Source organism: Schistocerca nitens, chromosome 6, assembly GCF_023898315.1.
Source record: "Schistocerca nitens isolate TAMUIC-IGC-003100 chromosome 6, iqSchNite1.1, whole genome shotgun sequence".
Taxonomy (NCBI): Eukaryota; Metazoa; Arthropoda; class Insecta; order Orthoptera; family Acrididae; genus Schistocerca; species Schistocerca nitens.
The window spans coordinates 661,086,723-661,109,108 of record NC_064619.1 but is presented as its reverse complement, the minus strand read 5'-3'; the positions used below and the strand labels follow the sequence as shown (position 1 = coordinate 661,109,108).

The window sequence follows — 22,386 nt, the reverse complement described above, 5'->3', positions numbered from 1 at the left end:
TACTGCAAGGTATGAACAATAATACTTCTGCAATTTTTGAGTAATTACAAAGAGCACAACTTACTCGACAAAGAAGACGATCTTCAACAGATCCATTAGGCATGTACTGGTACACAAGACAAGGCTCATCTCCACCCATGCTGAAGCCATAAATAGGTAATATGTTGTCATGTCGGCATGCATTCAGAACTCTCAGCTCACGCAATGATTGCTCGATCTGAGCCTGGTAACTCTCATCAGATTCTGTTCTCTGTAAGTATAGAGAAAATTTAGTACAGCAACCATAATGATACAGAGGATTGTAAATGAATAATAGGACTGATAAGTTAATTAAAATTATTCTAAGTTTCAGTACACATTCTGTCTTAAGTGTGGGACAATGTTAATATCTGAGATTTACACAGGAAGTATTTTAAGAAAGGGAGAGGAAGGGGCAAATGAGATTGCACAAGTTACCTGTTCAAGTCTTTTGATTGCTACAGATGTATTTTTCCATATTCCTTTAAACACTGTGCCAAATCCACCCTTTCCAAGAATTGTATGTTTGTCCCAACCATTTGTAGCAACCATCAGCTCTTTGTATGGAATATCAGGTATGGTGCCACAGGATTCAGCAATTGATGACACATCTGAAGCATCTGCACAAATAAAGAACATATTAAGAAATATTTGTTTTGAAAAGCTCATTACTAACACAAACTGAATAATAATAATAATGGCAAAGACCTGTACAGGTTCCATGATGAACGGGAAACGGGTGTCATGAACGGGAAACGGGTGTCCACTATCAGTATAATAAAGACAGGAGATTTGAGAAGTAAACATGAAGGGTATATTTCTGATGCAGGATGCACAGGAGATGGAAGGTGTACCAGCCACCTACCACTGGAGGTCCCATCGCAGCTTAGTTGGTGTACACCACAGTCCAGAAAGAAGGAAAGGAGCAGGAGGGAGGAAAAATACACCTTTCCACCTCAAGAACTGAGTCCAGAAAGAATGAATGCCTCCTGCTCGCTACTCTGGGTTGTGTTGGGTTGATTTGGGGGACAAGACCAAACAGCGAGGTCATCAGTCTCATCGGATTAGGGAAGGAAGTCAGCAGTACCCTTTCAATGGAACCATCCTGGCATTTGCCTGAAGTGATTTAGGGAAATCACAGAAAACCTAAATCAGGATGGCCAGACGTTCGCTTGGTCACTACTCTGGTTGCATCTCTCCAAATAGCATGTGATTCTGCTCCCAAGCACCGCACTAATTGCCTACAGGAATAATGTGGAAAGAACTGAATTGTCAGCAAACCTTCACCGAGATAAACTGCTTCTGTCCTGATATACAGACTGTCTTGGTACGTAGGCACATAAAAGAGTGCCACTTAAAGACTGGAAAACCACTGACGAGAAAAAAATTAAATTATCAATAGCAGACTCCCTGTAATCCCTCTGAACAGACGGTGGCTTGTACAGATCAGATATAATGTGGCAGAGCTGTACAGTGGGTAAATAATGGATTCAATATATCTGAACATGCTTTAGTTTATATGATCTTGTGACAAGTACATGTTAATTGTCATGTAATCTGCGCAACGACATGCTCAAATAAATGCAGAATCATAAGCTTGCAAAAAGGGTTCAACTCTAAATTTAATACTGCTATCACTATCATCCTCCTGTCGTACTTTCTTCTTCTTCTTCTCCTCCTCCTCCTCCTCCTCCTCCTGATAATGATGATAATGACAAACATGATAACAACAATGGCAACAATCATTATGACAATGATTATGTAATCTTCAAGTGAGGAGATCTTCACAATCATACGTCATGATTATGGTACTATTTAAAGGCAGGTAACAGTTCTTTCAAATATTATAACAGACATCTAAAGAAATGTTAATATTTTGAAAGTGAAAGAAACCAAACCATCTTGACTTTGATGACAGAAATTCTTGGATACATGCAACATCAAAGTCATTTTGCTGTGTGCACCTTGATTTATAATTACGCCTGAAATACTGTTTAACATTGCTGCTGTATCTGATCCAAATAATTTTTTTAAATTAGCTGTTGGGGTAACAAACACAATGGCAATACATGTCTACATCTACATCTACATCCATATTCTGCAAGTCACCTGATGGTGTGTGGCGGAGGGTACCTTGAGTACCTCTATCGGTTCTCCCTTCTATTCCAGTCTCGTATTGTTTGTGGAAAGAAAGATTGTCAGTATGCCTCTGTGTGGGCTCTAATCTCTCTGATTTTATCCTCATGGTCTCTTCGCGAGATATACGTAGGAGGGAGCAATATACTGCTTGACTCCTTGGTGAAGGTATGTTCTCAAAACTTCAACAAAAGCCCGTACCGAGCTACTGAGCAACTCTCCTGCAGAGTCTTCCACTGGAGTTTATCTATCATCTCCGTAACGCTTTTGCAATTACTAAATGATCCTGTAACGAAGCGCGCTGCTCTCCATTGGATCTTCTCTATCTCTTCTATCAACCCTATCTGTTACGGATCCCACACTGGTGAGCAATATTCAAGCAGTGGGCTCGCAAACAAGTGTACTGTAACCTACTTCCTTTGTTTTTGGATTGCATTTCCTTAGGATTCTTCCAATGAATCTCAGTCTGGCATCTACTTTACTGACGATCAACATTCCATTTTAAATCACTCCTAATGCCTAGTCCCAGATAATTTATGGAATTAACTGCATCCAGTTGCTGACCTGCTATATTGTAGCTAAATGATAAGGGATCTTTCTTTCTATCTATTCGCAGCTCATAACACTTGTCTACATTGAGATTCAATTGCCATTCCCTGCACTATGCGTCAATTTGCTGCAGATCCTCCTGCATTTCAGTACAATTTTCCATTGTTACAACCTCTCGCAAAAAGCCTCAATGAACTTCCGATGTTATCCAAAAGGTCATTTATGTATATTTGTTTGAGTGATGAAAATAATGCAAAAAATAACAGGTAGCTACTGAACTCACTGGACATTTTGCGCTGTGTATTTATCCCTGGAACATTGCTGTCCTTATTCTCTGGCTCAGCAGCTGCAGCAACTTCAGGTGCAGCAGGCGTGTTCACAGCTGGGCTGCCCGCATTGACAGCACCTGCATCCACAGTAGCATACTCATTGTTGTCATTGGAGATGTTTCCTGATTGTTCTGTTCGTTGCACCACTGTGTTTGGTGCTTTGGCTTCTGAGGATGAAGTGGTAGGTGGGAAGATAAGTTTGGATGCAGGCCTCCTAGCTGCCTCAGATGGAAGATTCAGGTTATGAATTCCAACATGCAAGTCCTTGTCAGCAACACTGGAATTTGCTTGCTGTGAATGACATAAAAACAGATAAATCAATCTGCTCTTGAACAGTAGCACAATATGCAAATTAAATTAATTGTTATGACAGCTCAGTTCTTCTCTAGGAAACTACTTGCAGAAGCTATTGAACATACAGAAACCAATGCTAAGAAACAAGTTAGTCATTTTACCAGCTTCTAATTAGCAAAGCCTTACTTCAAATAAAGTATAAATATTAATCAAAAATTTAATATAGACACTTCAGCCACAAAATTATTACTGAGAAACACACACAAAACATTTGAGAAATAAAATTTGTGTACAAGATTTACAATTCCACACAAAATGTAAATCTCCTTATATGCCTGTCTATGCCAGATGGCTGCAGATTAATGTAATGTGTGTTTTTCAATAGCATTTTTGTAACAGAAATGCCTGTTTGTACTGGATATTACATTGACATTTATGCTTCATTTAAAGAAAATTTAGGTATCTGTGCAAACAAAAAATTGATAAAAATAGCAAACCTCAGTTGCTTTTCAATATTTTAGTGTATTTGACAGTTTGTGCCTGTAGTTCACATGAAAGTAAATGGGTTAAGCTAAAAAGGTCCGTCTAAAAAAAAACTGCCATCAAAAATAAAAATTAAGTTTAGGCAACAACTATTGTTCATTCAACTGAACATGTCTCCCACTGCTATAATATCTTATCAGAGAAAGACTTTATTTTGTTTCTATGTTTTTCATCTAGTTAAAAATTTAAATAAACATTTATTTTACATTACTCACAGCAGTTTTCTGCATATTTTGAAAGCAATGTGCATTTGTCAGTAAAAGGGGAACTCCTCTCTGAGGTCATGTTAATAAATAAAAAACTGACAAAGTACACACAGAGGTAGTTGAGAAACTGTGTGTGCTTGCTCAGGTTACTGTCCACTTTACTTTTTACAATGCACAGTAATGGGAATGGAATAAGTACTACTGGAAGAAAACAGCTGGCTTCAAATGTGTGTTGAAATAAATTGCTCCAGTAAGAAATTATGCCATCTTTTATTTACAGAACCAATTTTGTTCATTTATGAATCATTTGCAAACATATTACAAAGATTTATGCCAAAGATGGCATTAGGATATATTAAAACATTTTCACTCAAAGATATAAATCATTAGTTGAAGAAATTTGGTATTATATTTTCGCTCCTGAATTAGTGGCAGTTGCACTCCAGTTGACAACACACATTGAAATCAGTTGTGTACATAAAATGTAGGTTAAATGGCAACTAAAGCAGTTTTCTCCAACAGAGCTGCTGTTAGCAGCCACAGAATTCCAGTAGTTTGAGGAACATGGTGTGGGTTCCTGGTATGATGTCCTAGTTCATGAACCATGGGCAACGTATGAGTGGCCAAGTAAGTGGTCCTGACAGTCGGGATACCAGTTACTTTGGAATAAGGCTGGGAATCTCTGACATATTCAGAGTCGTGGCCACCTTTGTGCTCAGATGGCAAAGACTACCAAATCCACCGGTTAGTCCCTCAACCGTTAGGGGTAAAACTCAATGGGACCCGGGGCAAGTAAGGCTAGCAACCTGCTTCCCTGGTACTATAAATATGATGCTGGCAACAATCAGAGCAAAATGCCTCGGACCTTTGGAGGTGACGGAGTCCCACCTCTAATTGACAAACCAGGGACTCCTAAGATACGACTTGGCAAACGAATGGTAACGAGATGGGGAGCTATTAATATCAATGGGGGTATTCTGGGAAGAAGGTAGAGCTGGCAGAGGCTGCAAGTAAGATGGGGTTGGACGTTTTAGCTGTTAGTGGCATTCGGGTAAGGGGTGAGAAAGAAGAGGAAGTGGGAGAATACAAGGTCTACCTGTCAGGACTCAAAGCAGGAATAGCACAATGGGGTGTAGGGCTTTTCATCAGGAAAGAAATGGAACCCAGCATAGTTGCAATAAGGTGTGTAAACGAATGACTGATGTGGATAGATTTGACAGTGTCTAGCAAGAAAATTAGGATTGTGTCAGTATATTCGCATTGTGAAGGGACAGATCAAGATAAGATGGATAGTTTTTATGACACACTCAGTGATGATGTAGTAAGAGTAAAGGACAAGGACAGCGTTCTGCTCATGGGTGATTTTAATGCCAGAATTGGAAATCGAACAGAATGGTATGAAAAGGTTATGGGTAAATTTGGAGAGGATATGGAGGCCAACAGGAACGGGAAACAACTCCTGGATTTCTGTGCCAGTATGGGCTTAGTAATCACCAACTCCTTTTCTAAACATAAGAACATTCACCGGTATACTTGGGAAGGCAGGGGAACCAGATCTGTCATTGACTATATAATAACAGATCAGGAATTCAGGAAGGCTGTGAGGGACACACGTGTATTCAGGGGATTCTTTGATGACACTGATCACTATTTAATCTGCAGTGAAATTGGTATTGTGAGGCCGAAAGTGCAGGAGGTCAGGACCATGTGTAGGAGAATAAAAAATGGCTCTGAGCACTATGCGACTCAGCTTCTGAGGTCATTAGTCGCCTAGAATTTAGAACTAATTAAAGTAGGAGGATAAGAGTGGAGAAACTTCAGGATAAGGAAATCAGACACAAGTACATAACAGTGATCTCAGAAAGGTACCAGTCAGTTTATTTATTTATTTATCATATCCAAGACATCACCATTTTACAAAAAAAATTATATTACAATGCAAGAGAAGCAGTTATAATACAATAATACATGGTTACAAGGTAAATTAACTATAATAATATAGAAAAGTATGTAACATATAATGATAAGTGCAAAGGATGCGAAACAGAGCGATTTTCATATCCCATGTGAAGCCCAATACACTGCAGCTTGAATAGCCTTGTCATTTGCTTCAAATAGGTCTTGAGTCGAACACGGGTTGTTTAGTTTCCTGCAGACCAGTAGGTTAGTAGACCAGTTAGTTGAATGTAGTCAATTGCAGTCACTGGAAAAGGAATGGACAAGGTACAAGGACACAGTACTAGAAGTGGCCAAAGAATGTCTTGGAACAGTAGTGCGTAAAGGTAGGATGAAGCAAACAGCTTGGTGGAATGACACAGTCAAGGCAGCCTGTGAAAGGAAAAAGAAGGCATATCAAAAATGGCTACATACTATAACTCAGATAGACAGAGAAAGTTATGTTGAAGAAAGAAACAAAGCCAAACAGATAATTACAGCATCCAAGAAGAAATCTTGGGAAGACTTTGGAAACAGGTTGGAGACCTTGGGTCAAGGTGCTGGAAAACCATTCTGGAGTGTAATTAGCAGTCTTCAAAAGGGAGGTAAGAAGGAAATGACAAGTATTTTGGACAGGTCAGGAAAACTGCTGGTGAATCCTGTTGATGCCTTGGGCAGATGGAGGGAATATTTTGAAGAGTTGCTCAATGTAGGTGAAAATACAATCAGTAATGTTTCAGATTTCAATGTACAATGGGACAGGAATGATGATGGAAATAGGATCACATTTGAGGAAGTGGAGAAAATGGTCAATAGATTGCAGTGCAATAAAGCAGCTGGGGTGGATGAAATTAAGTCGGAACTCATCAAATACAGTGGAATGTCAGGTCTTAAATGGCTACACAGGATAATTGAAATGGCGTGGGAGTCGAACAGGTTACATCAGACTGGACGAAAGCAGTAATCACACCAATCTTTAAACATGGAAACAGAAAAGATTGTAACAACTACAGAGGTATCTCTTTGATCAGTGTTGTGGGTAAAATCTTCTCAGGTATTGTTGAAAGGAAAGTGCGAGTATTAGTTGAGGACAAATTGGATGAAAATCAGTGTGGGTTTAGACCTCTTAAAGGTTGTCAGGACCAGATCTTTAGCTTACTGCAAATAATGGAGAAGTGTTATGAGTGAAACAGGGAATTGTATCTATGTTTTATAGATCTAGAAAAGGCATATGACTGGATTCCTAGGAGGAAGTTAATGTCTGTTCTACGTGATTATGGAATAGGAGGCAAACTTTTGCAAGTAATTAAAGGTCTTCACATAGATAGTCAAGACAGCAGTTAGAGTTGACGGTAAAGTGAGTCCATGGTTCAGAGTAGTTTCAGGGGTAAGACAAGGCTGCAACCTGTCTCCACTGTTGTTCATATTATTTATGGATCATATGTTGGAAACAATAGACTGGCTGGGTGAGATTAAGATAGGTGAACACAAAATAAGCAGTCTCGCATATGCGGGTGACTTAGTTGTGATGGCAGATTCTATTGAAAGTTTGCAAGGTAATATTTCAGAGCTAGATCAGAAATGTAAGGACTATGCTATGAAGATTAGCATCTCGAAAACAAAAGTAATGTCAGTGGGAAAGAAATATAAACGGATTGAGCGCCAGATAGGAGTAACAAAGTTAGAACAGGTGGACGGTTTCAAGTACTTAGGATGCATATTCTCACAGGATGGCAACATAGTGAAAGAACTGGAAGCGAGGTGTAGCAGAGCTAATGCAGTGAGCGCTCAGCTACGATCTACTCTCTTCTGCAAGAAGGAAGTCAGTACCAAGACTAAGTTATCTGTGCACCGTTCAATCTTTCGACCAACTTTGTTGCGTGGGAGCGAAAGCTGGGTGGATTCAGGTTACCTTATCAATAAGGTTGAGGTTATGGATATGAAAGTAGCTAGGATGATTGCAGGTACTAGTAGATGGGAACAATGGCAGGAGGGTATGCACAATGAGGAAATCAAAGAAAAACTGGGAATGAACTCTATAGATGTAGCAGTCAGGGCGAACAGGCTTAGATGGTGGGGTCATGTTACACGCATGGGAGAAGCAAGGTTACCCAAGAGACTCATGGGTTCAGCGGTAGAGGGTAGGAGGAGTCAGGGTAGACCAAGGAGAAGGTGGCTGGATTCAGTTAAGAATGATTTTGAAGTAATAGGCTTAACATCAGAAGAGGCACCAATGTTAGCACTGAATAGGGGATCATGGAGGAATTTTATAAGGGGGACTATGCTCCAGACTGAACGCTGAAAGGCATAATCAGTCTTAAATGATGATGATGATGATGAGGAGGAGGAGGAGGAGGAGGAGGAACATGAACTAAAGTGCATTCTCAAGAGCAAGATACTGTAGTTCTTGCTGTGAGCAGCTTGAAAAGGAAAGAATGTCTGTACCACATTCCTTTTCTTCACAGTCTGACACTTTCTGTGAGAACTTTAATATTGATAGTCAGTTTCATCTTTCAACATATCCAGAAACATTACCAAGGTTATCATCCATTGTTATGCAAGCTATTCAAAAATAATAGTTCAGTAACATTCAAGCTATTGTAACAGTAACTATTACTGAAGTACCAAGCTACACCACAAACAAAAGGAAAAGGAGTACCATAAACCCTAGAGCTGAAGACACACAGTGATATGTTTCTTTAAGTCTAGCAGAATAAAGGCAGGTATATAATGAAAAATGCTCCTTTCCTCACCACTGTTGTTTGGCAAATGAACCACAGATAAGAATCATAATACAAAACAAACCAAAAAATTCCTGTAATTACTTCAAGATTCCTGGCAAAGATATTAGAATCAAGATGATGCAAATGATAAATAGAAAAAAAGAAAGAGGGTTCAGGCACAACAGTTAGAAGGAGTGAATCGAGCATCTAAGAAGGAGGTGGAGGGAGCCTTTGATTCTTTGTTCCTGTATTTGTCAAGTGCAAATCACACATATTTTTCAAGTAGAAGCAGATATTGTAGTATTAGCACATGGAACAATGTCAGTTGGTCCTTGCTAACAGTACTAGGGAGACATTTTAAAGCACTGAGGCTTAAACAACTGCTTCCCAGTGTACTCCCTGTTGATGATTTTCTTGGAAGAGTGGATGGGGGTGGGAGTACAAGAACAAGAAGGAGGGAATGTCCCACTGATAGCATGGTCATTAGAGATAGAGCACAAGCTGAGATTATGAAAGGATGGGGAAGGAAATCAGCCGCATCCTTTCCAAAGGAACCATCCCAGAATTTGCCTGGAGCCATTTAGGGAAATCATCAGACAGAACTGACAGAGAAGACACAGGAGATCTAATAAAGAAGGGCATGTTTTGTCATGGAATCATTTGGTCAGTGCAACAGCATTACAGAGGTGCTCAACAAACTCCAGTGGCAGACACTACAAGAGAGGCGTTGTGCATCACAGAGATGTTTACTATTGAAATTTTGAGTGACTACTTTGCGGGAAGAGTTAGACAACATATTACTTTCTCCCACATACATCTCTTAAGATAACTATGACAAGAAAATCCAAGAAACTAGAGCTAACACAAAGGCTTATCAAAATCATTTCTTCCATGTGCCATTTGCAAGTGGAACAGGGAAGGGGGAATTAGTTAGTGGTACCAGAAATATTCTCCGCCATACACCATGACGTGGCTTGCAGAGTATTGATGTAGGTGTAGCTAGAAAACCTAAATGTGGATGGCTGGATGGGGATTTGAACCGTCATCCTCTCGAATGCGAGAGCAGTGTGCTAACCACTGTGTTACCTCGTTAGGTTGTTGGAGATGAAGAACCAAATGAGGGGTGATTTATGTCAATTACATTAGAATGTGACATGCTACATATCATTCAAAACACCACTCCCAGTCACAAATTTATTTTGTTTGAATGACAGTTTTTATTTTAATTTCTGATGACTGATGCTCACAAATGAGGAGCACGTCACTGAAATGACAGTACTGCATCTTTGTAGACCAATAATGGAAATAAACCAGTGCATTACATCCTTTATCAGCTATTTTTACTGTTGGATCAGATAAAGCAGGCTTTACTCACCAATGTGATTCTCATTAGCAAGCAACAACAGTGGATGTAGAGACTTTATATGTGGTTAGCTGCCAACCAATCCACAGAAAAGAAAAAAGCCAATCAGTCTAACATTTTCAAAGAAGGAAAGTAACAAAGATTAGAGTTTAATGTCCTGTCGACAGCGTGGTCATTAGAGACAGGACAGAAGCTCTGATTACAAAAAGGTGAAGAAGGAAACTGGCCATGCCATTTTCAAAGGAAACATCCCAACATATGCATACAGCAGCTTAAGGAAATTACACAAAATTTAAATCTGGATGGCTGGCCAGGGGTTGGAACTGTCTACCTCCAGAATGCAAGTCCAATATGCTAGCCACTGAGTGTCATTTTCAGCTCAGTGGAATCGGAGGGCAAATTAAATGTCACATCATAATTTTAACTCTGTTTAGTTTTCACATGTTTTCTGCACTTTGTGTAACTTGTATTATATACAATTTGGTTACCCAACGTAAAGCAAACATGTAAAGACAAACTAGAATTAAAATTATGATGTTTTATTACAGAAGAACAGAACAGTGAGGAAATACAGGTGCAGGTCTGACCGCAAACAGAAAACTTAAACATAGTTTTACAGATAATCAAGAAACTTCAGACAGAAAATAAAGTGTAGTTTTAAAAAGCCACGCAAGATATTCTACAGAAATCATCCAAGTCTGTGCACCATGTGGTGACATTATGAGGCTGAGGTGAAAGACCTATACAAAAAGTTGCTCAAACTGATATAATAAAAACTCATTACAAAATGATACTGGGTAATTTTAATGCAAAAGTAGGACAAAAAGTAAAGAATGATTCTTGGCAAGAAATTTTGGGTATTGTATTAGAAATGACAGAGGTCACCCATTAGTATAAACTGATGAAGATAACCCACTTATCTTTAACACAATTTTTAAGATGAAAACAAATAGAAAATGACTTAGGGAAGTTTAAATATAACTAAAACTAAGACATATCATATTTATAAACAATAAAGAAATTGTGTAGGATGTAATAAATGACCCATTTTATCACACAGTAGTGAAAATAATACAGGATGTGAATGTCCTAAAACATACTTGAATCTCAAGTGATTGTAGAGTGGTAAGATGGAAAAACACCAACCAACTTGTCAGACAGAAAATCAGAATGTATTTAGGAATAAATAAAGCAACAAGCTCAGTGTATTACAAAATAAAATAAAAAAATGCTGGATGTGCGAATAAGGCTAAAGAAAAGAAAAGAAACTTTCAGCTAGAATGAAGCAACTATCAATCATTTGACTGTTACAGATGTGATTGTTACAAATACCATTCAATGCTGAGTCATCACCACCTAATCCAACTATCTGCCTGTACTGAGTACTTGTGTTCTGGTTTCTATAAAGTAGAGATTTTCCCAACTGGTCCACTTTGCCCTGTGCTGAAGATTTCTGATGCTCTGACTTAGATTTTTCAATCAACAACCTTGAAGCAGAGTAGATTGCTACTCATGACATAGAGGAGACATTGAGCAACAGACAGGCACAAATCAAGTACACTTACAAGTTGACTTAGATGTCAGACAAAGTCTTTCCATGCACTAAGAAAAGAAAAGAAAAACACACACACACACACACACACACACACACACACACACACACACACACACACATACACAGAGAGAGAGAGAGGGAGAGGGGGAGAGGGGGGGAGAGAGAGAGAGAGAGAGAGAGAGAGAGAGAGAGAGAGAGAGAGAGAGAGAGAGAGAGAGAGAGATCTCTGAGAATCGATGACGAAATAGATGATAAATAATGTTATGTCAAATTTCCAATTTTTTAAAAATATCATATACAAGTTAGGTATTTTAATCCTACAGTCAGTGTAGTTATTCATGTCAAGTGAAATGACAAAAATAGAATTTGCGTGTCTCCAAATAAATGTACATAACAAAACTCTATAAGTATATTACATCTTTTGTTATGTTTGCGCCTTTGGAATTACACTGTCAAAATTAAAAACATACTTTTACTTTGTTTTTATTCATTATAGACTCTTTTTTTATAATTACTTAGGATAAATTTGCTTTCATCTTCCCTGTCCAGTTGGCAATGACTATCAATGTTTCTTTGTGTAGTAGGTGTTGAATGAATCGTACATCTATGCATTAGCACAATTTTCTTGGAGTGAACCATCACAATAATATTTGTTAAATACAACCCCCCCCCCAGTAAAGAAGTTGAGTCAACAAATGTCTTCCTCTGTCATTCCTCCATTTTACTGCTTAAGCTTCAACATGTTTTCTTATGTGAATCACAATTACCAACCTATTTCACTCAGTTGATGTAAAATTAAGCTACAGGGGGGCGCACAATAAGTCACTTGATTTGTTACATGAATAACACATTTGTTGTTGACAAGATCTGTAATTTATTGATGTAGAAGTAAAGAATACAGCTTGGAAATACAACCTAAAGAATTACGTGTTCAATATGACTGCCATTTTGGTCTACAACTACTTCAAGCCGCACACATGCATTTGTGATGACTCTTCAACACAAATCTTCTGGAATGGTGCACCGTAACTCCACAATGATGGCCCTAAGTTGCACGGCATTTTTGGGTTTTCTGTGGTACACCTTCACTTTAAGGAACTCCCAAAAGAAGAAGTCACATGGGTTAATCCGGACTGTGGGGCAGCCACATTCCTCCTCCTACGTAACATTCTGGAAATCTATTTGACAATACTCTAAGTGTAGGAAATCATGCACACCTTTGGCAGTAGAGGGGGCATCCTCCATTCCACATGAACCACTGTGTCTGCACTGGAAGACATGAGACCATGAGTTGAGGAAAGAACTGGTTTTGCAGCATGTGTAAATAGCGTTCACCAGTTACTGTAGCATTGAAGAAGAATGGACCAATGATTCCATGGCTCAACATCGCGAACCACATGTAGACTTTCTCCCTGTAGGTGTCTTTCGTGTGGATTATTCGTGAAGGTTCACATGCCCACAATTGAACATTCTGTTCATTCACAACACTGTTCACGTAAAAATAAGCTTTGTCAGAAAACCATGTGTTGTGTAGCACTGCCTCTTGGTGTTGCTCAATTGCCCACATTCCAAACTGCGGTCTCCGCTCCTTGTCTCTGTCAGTAAGCTTATGTGCCACAGTCATCTTGTATGGATACAAGCGGAGGTCAGATTGAATAATTCTTTGTACAGATCGGTGTGAAATTCCCAACTCTGCACTGGGTCTTCTTGTTGATTTACTCAGACTATGAGTCAAAGCCACAAACTGCTTCAATGTTTTGCAACAAATGTATGGTCCATGCATGTGGCTGCTGACATTTCAAAACAGATCCAATACCTGCATTTAGCAAACACAACTTGCAGTTTTTCAATTTTTGACCACTCTTCCTTTCAATCCTTTCTATATCTAACCTTTCTGCGATGTTACAGAGACTGATAAGACAAGTTGATTCTACCAGAGGAAAAAATCTTCCTATCTGAGCATAAACATGCTCCTGTTTAAAAGACACAGATTGAAAAGTGGGTTACTTGTGCCTCAGTCTACATTCCTCAGCACCTCTAAAAACTTCCCCAAAATGTTTAGCATGCAAACATATTTGCACTCTTTTTAACATGCAACTTACCTCTTGCTTCCACATGCACCCCCAACTGTAACTTGCTCACAGCCATTAGTCCATTGCAAGTCACTTATCATCCACCCTCTCTTACCCATTCTCAGTCACTCATTCAGCCAGACTCATTGTCATTATCTTTGTGTGTCTCTCTGTCACTGTCTCACAGCCACAGTCTCCTTTATTTTGACCTACCACTGCTGTCTCTTCCCAGTGTCAATGTTTCCCCTTTGCTCTCTCTTACTGCCACTATACCATTCATTCCTTACCACAGCTGTTTTCTCTTTCACTGTCATTATCTCTCTCTTCCATGTTGTTATTGCCATAGACAGTTTTTCATTATCACTGACTCTCACCCACTTCCATTTTATTCTTCCCTTTATTCCTCTCCCACTGGCACTGCCCACTTCACTCTTTTCATAGCACTCTTCTATCACTGTCAACCATGTTCCATTGCCACTGTGTCCCTCTCTTTCTCTCATACTGCCATTGTCTCTTCCACTCTTTCTATACCACGACCACTGTTTACTATCATCCAGTATTTGTTACTTTTCTGTCTTTTCCACTGCCACTGTATCCTCCTCCCTCAGCACAGAAAAGTGCAAATATGTTTGCAGACCAAACTTTTTGCAAAATTTTTTATAGGTGCTGAGAAGGGTAGAATGAGACGCATGGTATCCCACTATGGTATCCTGCTTTTTAGTCAGAGTCCTTTAAACAGGAACACATTCACTTTTTTGTGCTCCAATTGGGACATTTCTCTGCTGATTCTGTTGTTTTCCCCCGTCTCACAACAGGGGATGTCACTCATAAGAGTCAGTAAAATTTTGATAGTTTACTTACGTGAAATTAAAGTAACGGTGACACTTTACAGCATATTTCTCCATGCTGCACCACTTTATGAACTACATTTTCACCTCACATCAGGTTTTACATGCGTAATTTAGTTTACTTGTAGAGTAACTATGAACATCTGTATCTCAGAAATGGACAAAGATATCAAGGCAATTTCCAAGGTTGTCCGGGATCTGGATCTATGAATATATTGAAAACATTACACCCACTTGCTGTGCACAGCTGTCTGGGAATCTGTGGCTTGGTTTTGGTACCTATAAACCACATTTCCAGTCCAGATACCACATTTCCGGTCCAGAAACCACATTTCCGGTCCAGAAACCACATTTCCAGTCCAGAAACCACATTTCCAGTCCAGAAACCACATTTCTGGGCCATAAATTTAAATTTGAAAATCTGCTGTGGTTATTTATTATTTAGATTTCGCTTCATACTGTATTTTATGTGCAAAAGTAGGGTAACTTTGAAATACTGTATCTCAATAAAAAATAAAGATAGCAACAAAGTTTTCAATGTTGTTTGAGAATGGGATCTTAAGAGCATATCGCACAAATTTCAGTAATTTTCTGTGCAAAGCTGCCTGGGAATACATGGCTCAGTTTTGGTATGAGAATATATATATATATATATATATATATATATATATATATATATATATATATATATATATATATATATATATATATATACACACAAAGATGATGTGACTTACCGAACGAAAGTACACACAAAATTCAAGCGTTCGCAACAAACTGTTGCCTCATCAGGAAAGAGGGGAAGGAGAGGGAAAGACGAAAGGATGTGGGTTTTAAGGGAGAGGGTAAGGAGTCATTCCAATCCCGGGAGCGGAAAGACTTACCTTAGGGGGAAAAAAGGACAGGTATACACTCGCACACACGCACATATCCATCCACACATATACAGACACAAGCAGACATATTTAAAGACAAAGGGTTTGGGCAGAGATGTCAGTCGAGGCGGAAGTGAAGAGGCAAAGATGATGTTGAATGACAGGTGAGGTATGAGTGGCGGCAACTTGAAATTAGCGGAGATTGAGGCCTGGTGGGTAACGGGAAGAGAGGATATATTGAAGAGCAAGTTCCCATCTCCAGAGTTCGGATAGGTTGGTGTTGGTGGGAAGTATCCAGATAACCCGGACGGTGTAACACTGTGCCAAGATGTGCTGGCCGTGCACCAAGGCATGTTTAGCCACAGGGTGATCCTCATTACCAACAAACACTGTCTGCCTGTGTCCATTCATGCGAATGGACAGTTTGTTGCTGGTCATTCCCACATAGAATGCATCACAGTGTAGGCAGGTCAGTTGGTAAATCACGTGGGTGCTTTCACATGTGGCTCTGCCTTTGATCGTGTACACCTTCCGGGTTACAGGACTGGAGTAGGTGGTGGTGGGAGGGTGCATGGGACAGGTTTTGCACCGGGGGCGGTTACAAGGATAGGAGCCAGAGGGTAGGGAAGGTGGTTTGGGGATTTCATAGGGATGAACTAACAGGTTATGAAGGTTAGGTGGACGGCAGAAAGACACTCTTGGTGGAGTGGGGAGGATTTCATGAAGGATGGATCTCATTTCAGGGCAGGATTTGAGGAAGTCGTATCCCTGCTGGAGAGCCACATTCAGAGTCTGGTCCAGTCCCGGAAAGTATCCTGTCACAAGTGGGGCACTTTTGTGGTTCTTCTGTGGCGGATTCTGGGTTCGAGGGGATGAGGAAGTGGCTCTGGTTATTTGCTTCTATACCAGGTCGGGAGGGTAGTTGCGAGATGCGAAAGCTGTTGTCAGGTTGTTGGTGTAATGCTTCAGGGATTCCGGACTGGAGCAGATTCGTTTGCCACGAAGACCTAGGCTGTAGGGAAGGGACCGTTTGATGTGGAATGGGTTGCAGCTGACGTAATGGAGGTACTGTTGCTTGTTGGTGGGTTTGATGTGAACGGACGTGTGAAGCTGGCCATTGGACAGGTGGAGGTCAACATCAAGGAAAGTGGCATGGGATTTGGAGTAGGACCAGGTGAATCTGATGGAACCAAAGGAGTTGAGGTTGGAGAGGAAATTCTGGAGTTCTTCTTCACTGTGAGTCCAGATCATGAAGATGTCATCAATAAATCTGTACCAAACTTTGGGTTGGCAGGCCTGGGTAACCAAGAAGGCTTCCTCTAAGCGACCCATGAATAGGTTGGCGTACGAAGGGGCCATCCTGGTACCCATGGCTGTTCCCTTTAATTGTTGGTATGTCTGGTCTTCAAAAGTGAAGAAGTTGTGGGTCAGGATGAAGCTGGCTAAGGTAAAGAGGAAAGAGGTTTTAGGTAGGGTGGCAGGTGATCGGCGAGAAAGGAAGTGCTCCATCGCAGCGAGGCCCTGGACGTGCGGGATATTTGTGTATAAGGAAATGGCATCAATGGTTACAAGGATGGTTTCTGGGGGTAACGGATTGGGTAAGGATTCCAGGCGTTCGAGAAAGTGGTTGGTGTCTTTGATGAAGGATGGGAGACTGCATGTAATGGGTTGAAGGTGTTGATCTACGTAGGCAGAGATACGTTCTGTGGGGGCTTGGTAACCAGCTACAATGTGGCGGCCGGGATGATTGGGTTTGTGAATTTTAGGAAGAAGGTAGAAGGTAGGGGTGCAGGGTGTCGGTGGGGTCAGGAGGTTAATGGAGTCAGGTGAAAGGTTTTGTAGGGGGCCCAAGGTTCTGAGGATTCCTTGAAGCTCCACCTGGACATCAGGAATGGGATTACCTTGGCAAACTTTGTATGTGGTGTCTGAAAGCTGACGCAGTCCCTCAGCCACATACTCCCGACTATCAAGTACCACGGTCGTGGAACCCTTGTCCGCCGGAAGAGTGACGATGGACTGGTCAGCCTTCTGATCACGGATAGCCTGGGCTTCAGCAGTGGTGATGTTGGGAGTAGGATTAAGGTTTTTTAAGAAGGATTGAGAGGCAAGGCTGGAAGTCAGAAATTCCTGGAAGGTTTGGAGAGGGTGATTTTGAGGAAGAGGAGGTGGGTCCCGCTGTGACGGAGGACGGAACTGTTCCAGGCAGGGTTCAATTTGGATAGTGTCTTGGGGAGTTGGATCATTAGGGGAAGGATTAGGATCATTTTTCTTCGTGGCAAAGTGATACTTCCAGCAGAGAGTACGAGTGTAGGACAGTAAATCTTTGACGAGGGCTGTTTGGTTGAATCTGGGAGTGGGGCTGAAGGTGAGGCCTTTGGATAGGACAGAGGTTTCGGATTGGGAGAGAGGTTTGGAGGAAAGGTTAACTACTGAATTAGGGTGTTGTGGTACCAGATTGTGTTGATTGGAATTTTGAGGTTTTGGAGGGAGTGGAGCTGGAAGTGGGAGATTGAGTAGATGGGAGAGACTGGGTTTGTGTGCAATGAGAGGTGGTTGAGGTTTGCTAGAAAGGTTGTGAAGAGTGAGTGAGTTGCCTTTCCGGAGGTGGGAAACCAGGAGATTGGATAGTTTTTTGAGGTGAAGGATGGCATGCTGCTCTAATTTGCGGTTGGCCTGTAGGAGTATGCTCTGAATAGCCGGTGTGGATGTGGGAGAGGAAAGATTGAGGACTTTTATGAAGGATAGGAGTTGACGGGTGTGTTCATTGGCTGAGTTGATGTGTAGGTGAAGGATTTGGTGGGTGAGGGCAATGGATTGTTCAGTTTGGAACTGGCATAGGGACAGTCGGGAGTATGTGGCTGAGGGACTGCGTCAGCTTTCAGACATCACATACAAAGTTTGCCAAGGTAATCCCATTCCTGATGCCCAGGTGGAGCTTCAAGGAATCCTCAGAACCTTGGGCCCCCTACAAAACCTTTCACCTGACTCCATCAACCTCCTGACCCCACCGACACCCCGCACCCCTACCTTCTACCTTCTTCCTAAAATTCACAAACCCAATCATCCCGGCCGCCAAATTGTAGCTGGTTACCAAGCCCCCACAGAACGTATCTCTGCCTACGTAGATCAACACCTTCAACCCATTACATGCAGTCTCCCATCCTTCATCAAAGACACCAACCACTTTCTCGAACGCCTGGAATCCTTACCCAATCCGTTACCCCCAGAAACCATCCTTGTAACCATTGATGCCATTTCCTTATACACAAATATCCCGCACGTCCAGGGCCTCGCTGCGATGGAGCACTTCCTTTCTCGCCGATCACCTGCCACCCTACCTAAAACCTCTTTCCTCTTTACCTTAGCCAGCTTCATCCTGACCCACAACTACTTCACTTTTGAAGACCAGACATACCAACAATTAAAGGGAACAGCCATGGGTACCAGGATGGCCCCTTCATACGCCAACCTATTCATGGGTCGCTTAGAGGAAGCCTTCTTGGTTACCCAGGCCTGCCAACCCAAAGTTTGGTACAGATTTATTGATGACATCTTCATGATCTGGACTCACAGTGAAGAACAACTCCAGAATTTCCTCTCCAACCTCAACTCCTTTGGTTCCATCAGATTCACCTGGTCCTACTCCAAATCCCATGCCACTTTCCTTGATGTTGACCTCCACCTGTCCAATGGCCAGCTTCACACGTCCGTCCACATCAAACCCACCAACAAGCAACAGTACCTCCATTATGACAGCTGCCACCCATTCCACATCAAACGGTCCCTTCCCTACAGCCTAGGTCTTCGTGGCAAATGAATCTGCTCCAGTCCGGAATCCCTGAACCATTACACCAACAACCTGACAACAGCTTTCGCATCTCGCAACTACCCTCCCGACCTGGTACAGAAGCAAATAACCAGAGCCACTTCCTCATCCTCTCAAACCCAGAACCTCCCACAGAAGAACCACAAAAGTGCCCCACTTGTGACAGGATACTTTCCGGGACTGGATCAGATTCTGAATGTGGCTCTCCAGCAGGGATACGACTTCCTCAAATCCTGCCCTGAAATGAGATCCATCCTTCATGAAATCCTCCCCACTCCACCAAGAGTGTCTTTCCGCCGTCCACCTAACCTTCGTAACCTGCTAGTTCATCCCTATGAAATCCCCAAACCACCTTCCCTACCCTCTGGCTCCTACCCTTGTAACCGCCCCCGGTGTAAAACCTGTCCCATGCACCCTCCCACCACCACCTACTCCAGTCCTGTAACCCGGAAGGTGTACACGATCAAAGGCAGAGCCACGTGTGAAAGCACCGACGTGATCTAACAACTGACCTGCCTACACTGTGACGCATTCTATGTGGGAATGACGAGCAAAAAAATGTCCATTCGCATGAATGGACACAGGCAGACAGTGTTTGTTGGTAATGAGGATCACCCTGTGGCTAAACATGCCTTGGTGCACGGCCAGCACATCTTGGCACAGTGTTACACCGTCCGGATTATCTGGATACTTCCCACTAACACCAACCTATCCGAACTCCGGAGATGGGAACTTGCTCTTCAATATATCCTCTCTTCCCGTTATCCACCAGGCCTCAATCTCCGCTAATTTTAAGTTGCCGCCACTCATACCTCACCTGTCATTCAACAACATCTTTGCCTCTGCACTTCTGCCTCGACTGACCTCTCTGCCGAAACTCTTTGTCTTTAAATATGTCTGCTTGTGTCTGTATATGTGTGGATGGATATGTGTATGTGTGCGAGTGTATACCCGTCCTTTTTTCCCCCTAAGGTAAGTCTTTCCGCTCCCAGGATTGGAATGACTCCTTACCCTCTCCCTTAAAACCCACATCCTTTCGTCTTTCCCTCTGCTTCCCTCTTTCCTGATGAGGCAACAGTTTGTTGTGAAAGCTTGAATTTTGTGTGTATGTTTGTGTTTGTTTGTGTGTCTGTCGACCTGCCAGCACTTCCATTTGGTAAGTCACATCATCTTTGCTTTTAGATATATTTTTCCTACGTGGAATGTTTCCCTCTATTTTATTTATTTTTTTATATATATAAAAACTGCCCATGAACTATTGAGCCTCCATAAGTACCTCTAGGCCTACCACAGACCACATAAAGTGCAAAAGTAATCAACCAAATTGCTCCATTTGTCTAAGCAGGAGGAAGTATGTAATATTCACATTCTGACTGTACTGTAGGATAGTGACACTAAGATGATCCTTGTGATGGTCCATAGCCCAAGGGCCATCCACAACAATGGATCCTATCTTTCTACCACTAATACAACCAGATGTATGAGCCTGGGAGAATCCTGTTCATATGTTTCATGTTTTGGGACATATAAGGTAGCGCATGCTGTTGCCTGAGCACCAGTTAATATAACTTATCCTCATTCTACTTTCTTCTGACGTTTTGATTCTTTTGCCTGTTTCAGTGTTACATGTCACTGGCCCGTAATTGTGATGCCACAGAAACAAGACAACACTACCACATAAGTTACTGAAATAAAGTGTATGTACCCACTCCTAGTAGGAGTGCTGCCACAACTTTGCTTACACCCACTTGCTGTGCATAGCTGTCTGGGAATCTGTGGCTTTGTTTTGGTACCTATAAACCACATTTCCGGTCCAGAAACCACATTTCCGGTCCAGAAATTTTCTAGAGTTTCACTGACTCTTATGAGTGACATTCCCTGTTGTGAGAGGGGGAAAACAACAGAATCAGCAGAGAAATGTCCCTATTGGAGCACAAAAAAGTGAATGTGTTCCTGCCACAACTTCACTGCTCTTTGCTGGTTTGTTGAACTCAATTTCTGCTGCTGTACTTGTATCCCCAATAACACCCAAGATGTAACTAGTTCAACTGTTTCTGAGCATATATGTTTTCATGCCAAACATACTCTGCTTGGGTGGAATAAATTGTTTGAAAGATAATTGCCCATTTCAGCTACAACAGAATTTTGACAGCAGCAGAAAATGGTATAGTGGGAGAATGTTTGCTATGAAAAGAAAGGTATAACTAAGATCGAATTACTGTGAATAGTTCAATGATAGGATCATTCTCATCACATCATCAGTAAACCTATGACATTGTCACAAACACAAGATGGGGAGATGGCTCTGAGCACTATGGGACTCAACATCTTAGGTCATAAGTCCCCTAGAACTTAGAACTACTTAAACCTAACTAACCTAAGGACATCACACACACCCATGCCCGAGGCAGGATTCGAACCTGCGACCGTAGCAGTCCCGCGGTTCCGGACTGCAGCGCCAGAACCGCTAGACCACCGCGGCCGGCTAAGATGGGGAGAGAGAAAGTGAGTATATGAGGGCACTGAACAGAAAACTCTCTATGAAAAATTAAGTAAAAATCTAATAGCCCTGTGGAATGAATAGAAGACAGTTACAGGAGAGTAAGGATTAACTGAAGGAATGAGAGAGGAGGAGACTCAGAGTTGTGCAACAAATTTCAGCTAGTCATTGTTCAGGAATCACAAGGAAAGACAATATACTCGGAAAATGCCTGCAGACACTGAACAACATTATAAGAAGCTGACTTGGGGAGCAAGAGACAGTTGTTAGTGTTTTGGCACCTTAAAGTGGCTAACTGGGAGAGGAATGCAGGCAGCCTGTGGCTGAGTGCCAGATGTGGGGCTTTTCTCAAAGCCGGGTTGTGCTTGCTTTGCTGAAGGGTGGAGGTGATAGGTTCCAGATTACATAATGGCAGCTAAAATGGTCAAAATGAAAGAAAAATATTATATTTTCAATGAAGTTACATTACAGACTCTACACATGTGATTCAGAAACATGAAAAATCACCATGATGAGATGAGCTCATTGCAACTTTAAGGATAATTTTAGTACTAATATTTCAAAAGTTGAAGCTGTTTACATAAAGCACATGATAAAACTAATAACAACTGAAC

General features: G+C 41.5%; 1 protein-coding gene across 1 annotated transcript in view; it reads right to left on the bottom strand.

Annotated features, from left to right (window-relative positions):
* Nucleotides 1–22,386, bottom strand: part of LOC126262358 (interleukin-1 receptor-associated kinase 1-like) — a 193,902-nt gene that overhangs the window by 80,439 nt on the left and 91,077 nt on the right. The window contains exons 4-6 of the mRNA XM_049958943.1: nt 2,987–3,323; nt 457–638; nt 65–250 (exon numbers count right to left, since the gene is read on the bottom strand). Coding sequence (XP_049814900.1) covers nt 65–250; nt 457–638; nt 2,987–3,323 — 705 coding nt within the window. The remainder of the gene's footprint in view (nt 1–64; nt 251–456; nt 639–2,986; nt 3,324–22,386) is intronic.